Raw genomic sequence first — 14,917 nt, 5'->3', positions numbered from 1 at the left:
GATGGAAATAGTTAATGATTTCAAATGGATAACTACAACATAAATACCTAACATTTAATAGGATTCCATTAACTGTTATACATACATTCAAGTAAAATTAATATACATTACCACGTTTTTTCATATTGACAGATGCAGTCCTTCACACAATAATATAAATTATAAGCAATGTGATGACATACTACTATAAGAGAGATACAGAGAAATACCATGGAAGGAAACAAAATGTGCATCAAGATGTTTACAATTATGCTTTCTATAATAGCTAAAAACTAGAAATAGTTCAACCAAATAAAACACGGGAGTATTAGATAGCCATTAACAATGACGATCACATGAGCAGGAAATATAAGTATTAGTTTATATAAAATAATGTTAATTTAAAAAATAAAATGCTACAATTTATTTTATATAAATGCTGTGACAAGAGAATATTTATATATGTTTGGTGTTTCTTACAGTGAAAGGGTTAGCTCTGCTCTATAAAGGTAACTAAACGATACAGTTTCCTTTCATTGTTATCAAAATGACATATATACACTAACATGTATAAAATAGATAACTAATAAAAACCTGCTGTATTTAAAAAAAATGCTCTGTGAAGTGAGTTTTCACAATTTTATTTTTGGGGAAACAAGCAAAATAAAGCAGAATAAGGATGTGTGGTTAAAGAGTTCTAAAAGAGGAGACTGAAAGCTAAGAGGGCAAAAAGAAAAAAATTAAAAGTATGAAGATATTTTAAAATCTATTTAAAAAGCAAGTTTGACTTTACTTAAATGCTTTTAACATTATGCAGAGTACCATCAATTTAAAAGATTGATATCCTTAGACTTCTAAATTTCACATACTAATGTTGTAGCATCTTGTCTTTTCATTTTTAATCTTTAGCAGATTTCTTTTTTTAATTACCTCCTTTTGGGACTCTGAGGATAAACTGTGAAGAACATTAAGTAACTTACAGTTTATATTAAAAGCTTTTCAATTATTTCACTCTACTAGATAAAGACAGGTTTAATGACACTCACCATTATACAAGGAGCCCCCTTCAGCATATTCCATCACAAGACACACCTAAAGGAAACATATGCCAGAATAATTAACCACAGAGCTATAGCATCTTAGGGAACTTGAGAGATAACTTAGTTCAACCTCTGATTTTATAAATGCATTAAAAATCATTCTTTTGTCCCCTACTATGTGAATAGTGCTAGAGGAAATAAAAGGTATCTATGATCTAAGACCTTGTCTTCTAGGGGACCACTGTCTAAGAGTGCAGATGTACATAAAAACATAATCACGAGATCTTTGGTGACTTTTTCCAGTGCAAATGAACAGGTGCTGTTATAGGATATTGTAAGCCTCCTAAGAAGATGAGGTTACTGGCTAAGACCACCTAAGACAACTATTCTCTTATATTGTGTTGCTAACAGATTAGAAACACATACAGTACAATTTTTTTTTTTGAAATGACAGATCAAAATAGCTTCATAAACTACACAGCTGCACGTATCTGCCACGTCATTTCTTATAGACAGAGTATAATGAAAAAGTGACAAACTTACTGGATTCAAGCAGGCTCCATATAGCTTTACAATGTTAGGATGGTTCACACGGGATAACTGCCGAAGCTGGAACAAATTAAGGTTTCTTTTAAAAAGTGCTAACTTTTAACGAAGTGATCTCACAGTATCATTCAAATCTTAACATTGTACAAAACATTAGTGTAATCAATCAGCAATCACTGTTTCCTATGTAGCAGGCACTGTGGTCCTAAGTGCCTGCCCAGAATGGCACAGAATCCCTGCCCAGAGCTCTCACAGTTTAGTTGGGGGAAGAGTCATGTACACAAATAATTAAAGCAATGTGCCAAGTGCTATAACAGGAGTTATGTACACGGCGTAAGTACAAATTAGAAGAAGTAATTAACTTTGTCAAGAAATGTTAGGATGCCATCCCCGAGATGGCACTGAGCTGAGTTATCCAAACCAGAAGAAGCCATATCATCATCATCATCATCATCATCTTCAAAGGTGATGGTTGAATGAATAGCCGACCTACTCTACGCTGGGCACTGGTGGGCACTTTACAGATATTGTATAATTCTCACAACTTTGCAAGGTAGGTATTATCATTTTCATTTTAAAGATGAAGTACCTTTAAGATAAGGCTCAGAGAAGGTTAAGTGAGCTGCTAAATACCCTAGAGTTAGCAAACAGTACAGCCAGGGTTTGAACCTTGGTCTGACTTAAAATCTGCATTCTCTTCCCTCCATCTTCTATCTCTTTGATTAACTCCCTCTTCTCCATTCCCATTACCACTGCCTTAGCAATTCCAACCTGAACCACTGTAGTAATTACTACAGCCTTCTCCTAACTGGTCTCCTTACTTCCAGTTTTATCCAATCCAATCCAATGATTCATATGGAGGTCAGTGAGGGGTTTGGCTGTACTCATTTCCCTTTCTCCACATCTCAAATTTCTATTAACATATCCCCCCAAACTGTGCCTTGCTCTCTCTTCTCTTTCTTCTCCCCCTTTTCTGCTTCTCCCCCTTTCTTCTTCCTTTCCTTCTCTACTACCTACATTATACTGCTGGCTCATATGAAGTCCACTAAGGTAAACCTTTTTACTACAATACAGCTACTTAGAAAGCTGTATTTTTCTACAGCCAACATTTGTAGATTTTCAGTCCTAATAGAATTAATATCACTATTTATTATATTTTATCTCATTAAGATTCACTACTGAGCTTCAGACAGCAGATTATTCAAGCATTTATTCCTGTTCCCTCCTCAAATACCACTAAGATGGCAAAGGTACTTTTTTCAAGGCATAAACTCAGAAGGATGAAGAGAATGTGAAATGAGAAAACAGCACATATTTTTGGAAGTTGGACAGCAAATGACTAGCAATAACTGACACAGCAGACCTAAAAGAAATAAGGAAAAGTGAGAAGCAACCAGATTTATCTCACAAACCTTCCAAAAGGTGGAGGAGTGGTGGTAGTACCAGGTATCTATTCATACAAGCTAATAAAAGAGCAGAGATTGCTTAAAAGTTAGACCAAAGATTCCCTCCAGCCCTGACTTCAAACAGCTTAGTGACTGCCTCTTTACTGTCTCAAAGATTAGAGGTTGATCCTTTACAGAAGGTGTAATACCTTCCTAAATATAGAGATATATATTTAATATAGAGATATAGAGATAAATACAGAGATAGAAATATAATAATACCTTCTTTAGTGAAGGTGTGTGTCTCTGGATTGGGGGATACCATATAAAACTAAGGGATGAGCTCAAAGTAGTTGCCTCTGAGAAGCAGAAAACTTGATGTGAGGAGGTACGGGGATTAACGTTTTTTTTTTTAGTAAGAATACGTGGAGAACCATTTGACAATTTATCAACAAATTACATGTATACATAACTTTGATGAGAAACTTTTTTTCTCCAAGCTATTATGAGCTTTTTGACTCTGGATTACTAGCCTTTAACACATATTTTTACCTAGTTTTAGGAAACTGCCAATACAACAGTATACGATCAATGACCTCATATAAACCATAAACAAAAATTGTGAATAAGGCAAGATAAAGCCAGACTCCTGCAGCATACTACTATAGATCATCTTTCTTCATGATGACATCAAACCATTCATCAGCATTTCTCAACTCATTCAACTAATTACAAAAATCCACTTCATCATCTCACAACTAAGTTCTCATTTCTTCATGTTATACATTAAAAAGTATCATGAAGTATATTTTGAAATTATAATTAAATAAAATCACAGATATAAATTCAGAAGGTTTATAAGGTAAAGACCACTCATCTATTGGCCAATGAAGTTAAAAAATGATAAAACCATTGATTTATTGAAATACTGTGATCTAATATATAAAACAGCATAAAAGAATGAAGCTGGTAATACAATAATCTCATGATTATAAAATTCTCCTCCATCATCAAATATGTAAGAGAAGAGAGTTGTAAATTTTTGCGCTAAATGAGAAAAACCAATTTGAAATTGTTTTTCCTTAAAATAATCTCATTCGAATTTCTAAAAATGTTCAGTCAAAAATGAAAGCATAAAATTTCCCTTCTTAATTTTAGATAATGGGAGAGATTACCATTTCTTTTCTATTTTAAAATTTAAATTCTATGCCTTGAAATAGATCTGAATTACATGGAAGAGATTGTATTTTAATTCAGAGATGAATTCATTTATGTAGCTAAGTCTCTTTTCCCCTAATTTTTAATCAGAATTAAGAGTGTGAATGAAAAAATGTTCCTATGGCATTCCCTTTGGTTCAACCAAACTGCTGATGTTCAAGTATACAGAGAAATGACAGCCGAGAAACATTTTTTTTCATAATATTAAATTCACAGAGTATCTTAGGTGAAGAACTACACAACAGAAATGACACTTCAACTTACCTCTACAATAAAAGCTTTCCTCTCAGATTCACTTTCTATTTGTTTAATAGCAACATCTTTTGCTCTCCACTTAGCTTTGCATACTACTCCAAAAGCTCCTCTTCCAACGACCTTTAAAAAAAAAAAAAACAAAAAACCCACGAGAATCAGAAACAAATAACAGCCTAATGCATAACACTGAAGCCAATCTGAAAGATTTATTAAAGAAGATTTTTAGAAATCATCACGATCTGGATTTGCCACTGAGCAGGTATGAATTTACATTAGAGTGAGGAGATAATGAAATGTACTATCTCTGTCTTTGAAAGTTTATGGTCTAGACATCTCTTCATTCTCAAAACCGAAAACAAACAAAAAAGACAGAGACAGAAAACAAATTAAAACAGGCAAGATGAATGAGAGGGCAGAGAGAAGATGGCTTGGAAAAAAATAAACAAAAAGCAGAAACATATAATCAATGTTTTAAGCTCTCATATTTATGAAATTAAAAAATAGCTTTTAAATAATTCAGTGGGGGTAGGGAGTAGAGGGGAAAGGATAAAAATATAGATGATAAAAAACTGGCCACTGTGAAGGACAGACAAAACATAGTATCATATTATACAATGGAATATTATTTGTCAAGAAAATGGAATGAACTACTGATACATGCTACAACATGGATGAGCCTTAAAAACACTACACTCGAGTGCCAGACACAAGAGATCACATATTGTATGATTCCAGTTATATGAAATGTCCAGAAAAGGCAAATCTTTAGAGGTAGAAAGTAGATCAGTGGTTGTTTGGGGTTAAGAGTGGAAACTGGGATTAACTGTAAATGGGTAGGAGGAATCCTACACCAAGGTGATGAAAATGTTTGAAAACTGATTTCTGGTGATGTTTGTACAACTTAGCAAATTTATACAAATCATTGTACACCTCAAATGGGTAAATTTTATGATATGTTAAATATATCTCATTAAAGTTACTTTTTTTAAAGTTAAAAATAAAAATTGATGATACGTTGCATTATTGTTGAAGCTGATGGGTGGCTCATGAATTCATTCCTCTCTCAGGCTATTCGACTTTTATCAATGTTTGAAATTTGCCAAAATATTAAAACAACAATAAAAGAATAGCTTTAGATACTTGTTAGAGTAAAATCATTCTACATTATCACTGCAAATGACCTTAGTTAGGTGCCATCTACTCCAATCTTTCAACTTCCAACAGATCTAAGTACTTCCTTAAGCAAAAAATCTAATTCCCTGTACAGCTCTCATTTATGATGTACTTTCTATATAGTAGGCACTAAGCTAAGTGCTTTACATACATTACATCATTTACACAACCTTAGGTGACAGGTACTAGAGGTATCTTCATTTTACAGATGAAGCACCTAGGTTTAAAGAAATCAACTAACTTGCTCAGGGCTATGTAGCTAGTAAAGAGCAAGTGCAGTCTGATGCCAGGAAGTCTAACACCAGAATGTTAGAGAACCTGATTTGTACACATATATCTGTATTATATGTCAGAAAGGAGCAGTGATATCTTCTCTTGGAGGAGGAGTCTTCACTTTAGGCAAACTTACATGTACAGGAACTCCTTGTAGAGTAAGAAAGGGGTGCTTGTAACTACCAGGACAGTAGTTGTAAACTGAGGTGGATGGCCATTCTAGCCATAGCTCAAATTCTACTTCAAACATTACACAAAGCAGTATGGACTTTTCTCATGTTGCTTAACGTATAAAACCACCCAAATGGTTAACATTAATTGAATGCCTATCATGTGCCAGGTACTAGTCTATGTGCTTTCATGCATTAACACATTTAATCCTCCTCCATTAAGGTAAGTAGTAAACTGAGTCAGACGGTTGCAAGTTGCCCAAGATCACAGGGTCAGAGAAGCCAGGATTTGAAGCCTAGAGTATGTAATAACCAATTCACTCTATATTCAGCCTCTGTATGTCATTAACTTAAAGGAATCTGGGCTGTCTTTCCTTTAGTGACTTTCCCTTTTTCCATTCCTAGCCCTGGGTGCTCAGGGACCTCCTGCTTAGGCTCTAGCCCTCCTCCACAGCTCTCATGAGGGAAAGGAAGCAACGTCAGTTATTTGGACTTGTCATTCAGTTACTTTAACATGAATGGTTATTGGTTAAACCTGGTACCATCAGAATAACAGAAAAAGCACACCTAGGATCTGGAACCTAACAGTCTTGAGTTTAAATGTAGGTTCTGTCTGCCTATTAGCTACCAATACTGGTAATGTCTTTGAGCTTCTGCTTTCTCAACAGTAAAAGGGAGATGCTTACATTTTCCTCAGAGAATATCTATAGTGTTCATAAGTCAAAACCAGGCATTTTCTTCAATACTACAAAAGAATAATAAGTGCTTGGAGTTGGGTATGAATCAGTTTCAGGAGCTATACTCCTCATTTCTCTCACAATTAACCACGATGAATAGCAAACAGGTCCTAAAATGAATTTCAACCTTATGACAATGTCGGCTAAGAAAGCATGGATGGAGACCAGTCAACCTATTGATATTACTATGAAATAATGATCGTGAAGTAATTTAATATATTCTTCAATTATATATTTACAAATACATCAAAGCAACTGGTACTTGGTAGGTCTCCTCTTGTTTCATTTTCCTATTCTCAGAAATGTCCCCGCAGGGATTCCAAACATTGCATTTGTGGATCATGCATCTGTTGTAAAAACTGTGTAAGGTGTGCATGACTAACTGTGATGCACAAATGCCACCTAGTGCTGAGATGATGGCTGACTCTGAGTTTGCAACGTAAAACTATGGTAACAAAATGTGGGCAAGCAAGGACATGATAAGCTTCCTCCCTTTTGTTTAAGAAAGCAATTTTTTGAACTGTCTGAAATACAAACAGGCATATTCATGTAAGATGACAGCCCATGTACTTAAGAAGCCTCCACTCACATTAGGGCCATATTATATTTCACATGTATGGTGAAACAACAGATCTAAAATGATAATAAAGTAAGTCCAAGATGCCCAAGGTTGTACACATAAACTGAAATACATGATAGAAAAAATAACTGCTGTGAATTCAAAGGTTAGAGGCACAGAGTCAATGCTTAACGAATTATATTTCTGTGTATCTAATGATTCTGACCACCAGTTCCAAGGTGTGGAGGGGGGTTTCCCCACACTCCCAAGCAATTCTCAGATACCAGCTGGACGTCCTACCATTCAGCTCAATTCTGACATTATCCACCTGGAGAGAGCATCAGATGCCACAGGTTAAGGGCTCAGTTCCACCAGAGTGCTCCCCCTCCCCCTTGAGAGGCCAGTCACAAGCCAGGTTATCTGTCACCTGTGCTTCTGATAACCAGCTATAGACTGGAGGTACCAGTGACCCCCTCCCTTGGGTTTGATTAATTTGCTCAAGTGGTTCACAGCACTCAAACACTTTACTTACTAGATTACCAGTTCACTACACAAGGATATAACTCAGGAACAGCCGGGCAAGGTAAGCGGAAAGGGCACGGAGCTTCCACGCCCCCTCTGTGTCCCACTTTCCCCCAATCCTCACGTGTTCACCAACCTGGAAGCTCTCTGAACCCTGTCCTTCTGGGTTTATACAGAGGTTTATTACAGGGCCATGAATTCAACCTCCAGCCCTTCTCCTCTCCCCAGAGGTCAGAGCGGTGGGACTGAAAGTTCCAACCCTCTAATCACATTGTTGGTTCTCCTGGCAACCAGCCCCATCCTTAGGTGTGGTCCAAAATTAACCTTGAGACATCTTTATCTCTCTCTTCACTTATGAAAATCAGAGGGTTTGGGGAGCTGTGAGCCAGGAACCGTAGACAAAGACCAAATATATATATGAGAAATATATTTTGATCATTTGAATGGCTAAGTACCTATTTCTTATAAATCACCATATCACAGAATCAAAATGTGACTTCTCATTTTTTCAAACGGCATAAATATTAGGGGTGAAAGAAAAAAAATATATAAAGAATTGATTCCTGCCTTTGTGGGATGAAAATGAGGTAGAGAAGAAATTCAAAACAAAACAACAGCATTGAATTTTTTTTAAAAAACACTTCCCGGCTGAAGAGAGCCAAAGGTGAGAGTCCATGATGGCGGCTTTCAGGACAGACTTAGGGCTTCAAGGGCAGGAAAGACCTATTCCTGCGTTCCCTCCCTCCCAACTTCTCACTGAGATCCCCAGGAGGAAGCAGCCTCACAGGATATGCTTTGCCAACATGGGAAGCTGCAAATGAGTAAGTGTGGCAAGGGAGACAGTCAGAGGGAGGCCCTACCCAGCTTCTCTCAGCCCCGACAGTACAGGGAAATGATACAGAAAAACTCTTGCCAAGAGAAAAAACAAGGTAACTGAAAACTGAAGTCTTCTGACTGCAGGAAGGAGGCTGTTGGATGGTAGACAGCTCAAATACAGGGAGCTAAATGCAGAGCTCAGCTGAATTTCAGAGGATCAATGAAAGCCAAAGGGGAAGGCCTAGTCAGCAAGCAGGGAAAAATGGGTAAGACCTCCTGCTTTCGAGGGGTGAAGTGAGGCTAATGCCAAGAGAATGATGAACTTCATTTCTTTACTCCTTAAACCAATATTTCTTGAATGTCTACTATATCCAGCTACCATCTGGGATACAAGAGATACAGCTGTAAATAAGACAAAGGCCCTGATCTACGAGGAATGTACTTTCAATTTAAGGGGGGCGGGGAGAGGAAAGAAAAGACAATCAGTAGACAAAAAGATGAATAAGAAAAATATCAGCTTGTAAAATAAATGCTGTGTAGAAAACCAAAAAATTGAATAATGTGACAAAGAGACTGGTGAAACTTATGGCTGGATAGTATGAAATGCCATCTGAGGAGGTTACTAACTTGATATTTGAATGACACATGGAACCAAGCAAAGAAGAAGAAACAACTAATGTAAAGGCCCTAAAAGGGAAAAAACCCCCCTCATTTCCTATTCAACAATATTTGAACCCCATCTATAGACTAGGCGTTATCCTACGCATTCCAGACAAAGAAGGGAACAAACCAAACCAAAATCCTTGCTCTAACTACTTATATTCTCGTGGAGGGAGACACATAAAGAGGAAGCAAGATTTATTAAAAAAAAAAAGATATATTTTAGAAACTAATAAGCGCACTAAGCAGAAAAGCAGCATAATTGTGTGTGTGTACACGTGCGTGCACTACCCCACCCCAGTTTTAAACAGGATAGTCCTGCAAGGCCTCACTGAGAAAGGTGATACTTTAGTGGTGACCTAGAGGAATAGTTGGAGTGTTTGGTGTGAGCAGAGCATAGTGGGAAAGGGGAAGAGTGATGCAAGATAAAGGTGGAGATGGCATTGACATATACACACTACCAAATGTAAAATAGATAGCTAGTGGGAAGCAGCCGCATAGCACAGGGAGATCACTGCATAGCACAGGGAGATCATCTCGGTGCTTTGTGACCACCTAGAGGGGTGGGATAGGGAGGGAGGGAGGGAGACGCAAGAAGGAGGGGATATGGGGACATATGTATACATATAGCTGATTCACTTTGTTATACAGCAGAAACTAACACACCATTGTAAAGCAATTATACTCCAATAAAGATGTTTAAAAAAAAAAAGATAACGCTGGAGAGACAGGCAGACTGGATCCTGAACGGCTCTTGGCACCATGAAAAGGAGTTTGGATTTCAGTCTAAGTAATGGGAAGCAATTAGAGGAATTTAAGGAGGAATGTGACATGATTTTGCATTAAAAAAAAAAAAATTATTCTGGCTCTAGTGTGAAGAATGGATTGTAGGGAAGCTAGCGTATATACAAAGAGAGACCAGGTAGAGGCTGTAAAAGCAGCCCAAGCAAGAGAGAAGAGCTTCGAGGACAAGGTTGATGGTAGTGCAGAAAAATGCGCAGATCTGGGATAGGTTTTAGAGGTAAAGTCAAAAGAGCTTGCTGATGATCTGCATGCAGGCAGGACAGGTGGACAGGAAAAGAGATGAATCAAGGATAACGTCTAGACTCAGCACCAGTTTGATGAAGGATAAGAAAGACTGGAGCAAGCAGATTTTCCTTCTTTTTTTTAACAGCACAGAGTTCTGATCTAGTCATATAAAGCTTAAGATGCCTATTAGATATCCGAGCAGAGATATCAAGAAAGTGGAAACATGAGTCAGGGAGAAGTCAGGCAGGAGATGAAAACTTGGGAGAGTCATCAGCATTTAGTTGGTACTTCTAGTCAATCAACTGGATGCGGTGACCAAAAAATAACATGTAAATACTGGGGTCCCAGAACTGAGCTTTGAAGCACTTCAACATTTAGAACACAGAGGAGAAGGAACCAGCAAAAATTGAGATGCAGCAGTCAATAAGGTAGCAGGCAAACCTGGAAAGTGTCACAAGAAGCCAAAAAAAAAAAAAGAGTTTCAAGAAGAAAGCAGACATAAAAACAGCAAAAGCATTAAGCCAATGGCTCTCTAAGTGTGGTCTCTGGGCCGGAAGAATCTGCATTGCCTGGAAATTTGAGAAGATGTAATTCTCAGGTTCCCACCCAGAATTACTGAGTCTGAGGGTCGGGCCCAGCAATCTGTGTTTGAACAAGCCCTTCAGGTGATTGTGATATTTGAGAATGACTGTATTAGGTTATATTAAAACCATAATTAATAGTGAGACAAGACACTTCACTGGAAACCATGACATAGACGAGAGAGCCCTCCCTTGCTGAAGTTTTCCATAAATAATATGGACATGACATCTTGGGCAAGAAGAAAGGAAAAGGAGAATTCTTGTGAGCAACCTAATGTTTTTCTTGACACATAGTAGATCAGGGGAAAAGAGTGGCACAGATGGCAAACTGCGACACAATGGCAACTGAGGTAAACAATGATAAAACTAATATTCAAACTACAAAACACTGAAAGGAAGTCACTTTTTACTTACTACCAAATTTCTAATTCAAGTTCACAATCAAATATGCTTTTTGGATTGCATTCATATCTTAGTAAGGTTCTTTGACATATTATCATTAACAATTAGTTTGAACTGACAGCTTTCCCCAAAGATCAGTTTTCACCAAGAGTGTAAAAAATGGTGCACATCCAAATTACAAGTATCCCCTCCAACACACACATCCATCCAAAATGGTGAACCTAGAAATAAATATTTCAGACATTTTTCACAATCCCTCAGCTGTAAAAATAGAAGAACAGAGGAACGCAAAGAGAACTTGGTTTTAAAAGGGAAATCAATTTAGAAACATTTCCTTCTGAATTTATGAATGTTTTCTAAATTAAAATGTTCTCAGATTAATTCTCTTATTATATGTAGCTCTCCCCCTACGGTTTAGCCCTCATGGTTTTGAGTCCACAACTTTAGTCTCATGTAATAAAGCAGATTTAAATTTAATTTCTTAATAAAAAGTACAGAAGAATAAGAGAGATGATTATAGAATATTTCCATGCAATTAGTATTAAAAGGCACAAAAACCAAAATCAGAAATTGGTGTATGTGTTTAAAGAAAGCAACTCCTTTAAAAGCTAATTTAAGATGGAAGACTACTCCATTCCTTTATTCAAGTCAGGTTTTTAAAAACAAAAAACCACCTAAACTAAAACTACATGGAAAAGCATGTATGCCACTGTGCTCTTAATTTACTATGAAAAACTATTTATAGAAAACCTTCAGATGCTAGGCATTGGAGTTACAAGTGTGAATAAGACAGGTTAAACTTTGCTGGGGGGATACATAATTTTGGTTACTGGTAAGTGCCATGAAGGGTAACAAAAATGACAAAGATCTAGGTTGCTCAGGGAAGGCTTCTCTAAGGAAGTAACATTTGAAGTGGGACTTGAATGGTGAGGAGTCTGCCATTTGAAGTTCTGGGGGAAAGAGCATTCGAGGCAGAGGAACAACTGCAAAGAAAATTCATCTTAGTATCTTTCCCAATCTATGATGCTTACTTTATTCAAAATGTAGTTTCAAAATCTTTCCCACTCAGTGGAGCCTTCTGTGATAAACTCTACTTTCAAATTATGGGTTAAGTGCTCAATTTACACTACATTCATAGTTTTAAATTTGTGGTCCTGAAAATCTAGTCTCACAGTAAGTCAAAGTTTTTAAGGAGAGAATCCTAGAATCCTTCTATTCATCTTCCATAATCTTATCAGTATTATCCACAGAAGACACTGTTCATTAAATGCTCAAGACCAACTATTATAAAGGAAATCAGTATTTTGTTTCCCCATTCTTACAATAAGGTTTGGTTACAGAGTACTTCAGAAAGAACCGAAGTGACCCTGTAAATCCAAATGGAAAGAGCAAATGACTCAGGAGTGAGAAATTGCAAATTCATTTCCTGGCTCTACCATTTACTTAGACATGAGGCTTCTGGCAAATCAAACTCTATGACCATTTGTCAGTATCTGTAAAATGGGGGTATCATTTGCCCTATTTAACCAGGATTAGTCAGTAACAAACTACAGTCCACACGAGATCACGATCACTGTCCTTAAAGCTTACTGTGGAAACACAGCATAAACACTGCAAACAATAATGTGTTTTCATTTTAGAGCTGGAAGAGACCTTAAATGATCTTGTTCAATCTCTCATTTTACATGAGAAATCAGAGGCCCAGAAAAATAAGGTGACTTGCTCAAAGTTACTGAAATACATCATGGCAAAATCCGTATGGCATCGACATTTTCTAAATACCCAGCCTACTGGGTACACTTTTTTACCACACCACACTGCCTTCACCACTTCTTGCAAGCTAGTCCACAATGTGCATACCTCACAATTTATTCCAACAGTCTCTACACTCAGATCCACAATGACAAAAGCTAAATGACTTTAAAAAAAAAGTACCTACATAGGTTCCTGATGCTGAGACCTGACATAATTTGATATCAGAATTGAATTTAGGAAGTTCCACGCTGATACTACTGAGTCCTGATATTAGAGATATTAGAAATGTTAAGGCGTAAAATCAGTTGATGCCTTAAAAATATGCACCTACGAAATGAGTGCATATTTGGCCTATGGCTGGAGTATTTTTCTTACATAGTTTCCAACTGAATTGATATAATGCTGATTCAATTACACTGTTATTTGAGAAACAGAATACGATTTTCTTTACTTATACACAATATACTGGTACCACATAAAATACTGAAAGCAACATAAAATACTTTTTGTTTTTAGTCACCTTTCTCTGTTCTCTTATTCATGATTTTAAGCTAGAAGCAGAATCTAAGTTAAGAAATAGTTACTGAGTGCCCTGCACCCTAGATTATATAACACTGTTTTAATGTGAAAATAAAGAATATAATGAAAATTATGTAACAGTTTTAACATTAGAAAAGTCTAAATTCAATCTTTAACATGAAATTAAACTGTGTAATAAAAAAGTGAGAAGAATAAAATTAGATGACTGCCCGACATTAGAAAACTTCAGCTACAAACAAAAATTTACTCCTCAGGAATGTCCTAAAAATACCAAAGAAAAGTTGAAACATCAAACATCATCTAAACTGAAGGAAGGGTCTTTGGAAACAGAACCTCAATCAGAAGTTAAGTGGCTTCGGAGGAAGAGCAGTAAAATGATAAATGACACCTTAGTAATCAAGAATGTAAAATGCTTTAGAAAGTAGTGTGGGAAAACTAAGGTGGTAAAAATCAAATGATGTAAGTCTGTGAAAGCATTTGGAAGACCATGAAGTACAAGTTATTATTATATGACAATCTGTAGTCTACAAGCATAGCAGTTCACCACAGAGCAGACGTAAATGCTTATTTAAAAACTGTAATTCTTTTATACTGACTCACCAAATTTTCATTCTTAAAAAAGAAAGAATGTTAGCCATGAAAGCTGGAGCAACTATCCAATTCTTAAAAAGGAATTTATCATAGCTCAATAGAACACACACACACACACACACACACACAAATTCCCCCCTCTTTCCAAACTATGGATCCTTCTTTTAGCCATGTGACCGTAAAGCAGGTCACTGTTCCTCTCTGTAACTCAGTTTCCTAGTAATGTGTGTCAGGCAGTGTTGGGTGTTTTGCATGTATTACCTAATAAAATCTGTTATACAAATAAAATGAACTAGAAATTATTATCCCTATTTTACAGTTAAGGAAATGAAAGATCAACAAAGTCAGTCAGGAGACTTGCTCCAAATCATACAGCTAATAAGTGGCATAGCTGATATACTGAACCTTCATCTAACTCCTTCCAAAGGCTTCGCTCTTCCCACTTACACTATCTTGTAAAATGAGGTTGTTTTCAGTGACCTTTAAGGTTATTTTATTCAAGTAAAAATATGATTAAATAATCCATTATTCTTCCAAAACATGTATAGAAAAAAAATATTTGTTGAAGGATAATTATCTCACTACTTTTAGCTTGCCACCACCTAAAAATAATTTTGAATTTTTAGAGTAGAGGTAATTGAGAGTCTGTAATATAGGACACACAGGGTTCTTCTTGGTGTATGTAA

The 14,917-nt window shown here is 36.5% G+C and overlaps 1 protein-coding gene across 12 annotated transcripts in view; it reads right to left on the bottom strand.

Annotated features, from left to right (window-relative positions):
* MAP3K7 (mitogen-activated protein kinase kinase kinase 7) overlaps positions 1-14,917 on the bottom strand; it is a 66,729-nt gene that overhangs the window by 50,561 nt on the left and 1,251 nt on the right. For all 12 annotated transcript variants that reach the window (XR_014248629.1, XR_014248630.1, XR_014248631.1 and 9 more), the window contains exons 2-4: positions 4,433-4,543; positions 1,563-1,628; positions 1,026-1,071 (exon numbers count right to left, since the gene is read on the bottom strand). Coding sequence is in view for 2 of the 12 variants with exons in the window: in XM_082405904.1 (XP_082262030.1) it covers positions 1,026-1,071; positions 1,563-1,628; positions 4,433-4,543 (223 nt within the window). In the remaining 10 variants the exon portion in view is untranslated. The remainder of the gene's footprint in view (positions 1-1,025; positions 1,072-1,562; positions 1,629-4,432; positions 4,544-14,917) is intronic.

Source organism: Balaenoptera borealis (assembly GCF_965194805.1).
Source record: "Balaenoptera borealis genome assembly, chromosome: 9".
Taxonomy (NCBI): Eukaryota; Metazoa; Chordata; class Mammalia; order Artiodactyla; family Balaenopteridae; genus Balaenoptera; species Balaenoptera borealis.
This window is presented reverse-complemented; position numbering and strand designations above follow the sequence as displayed.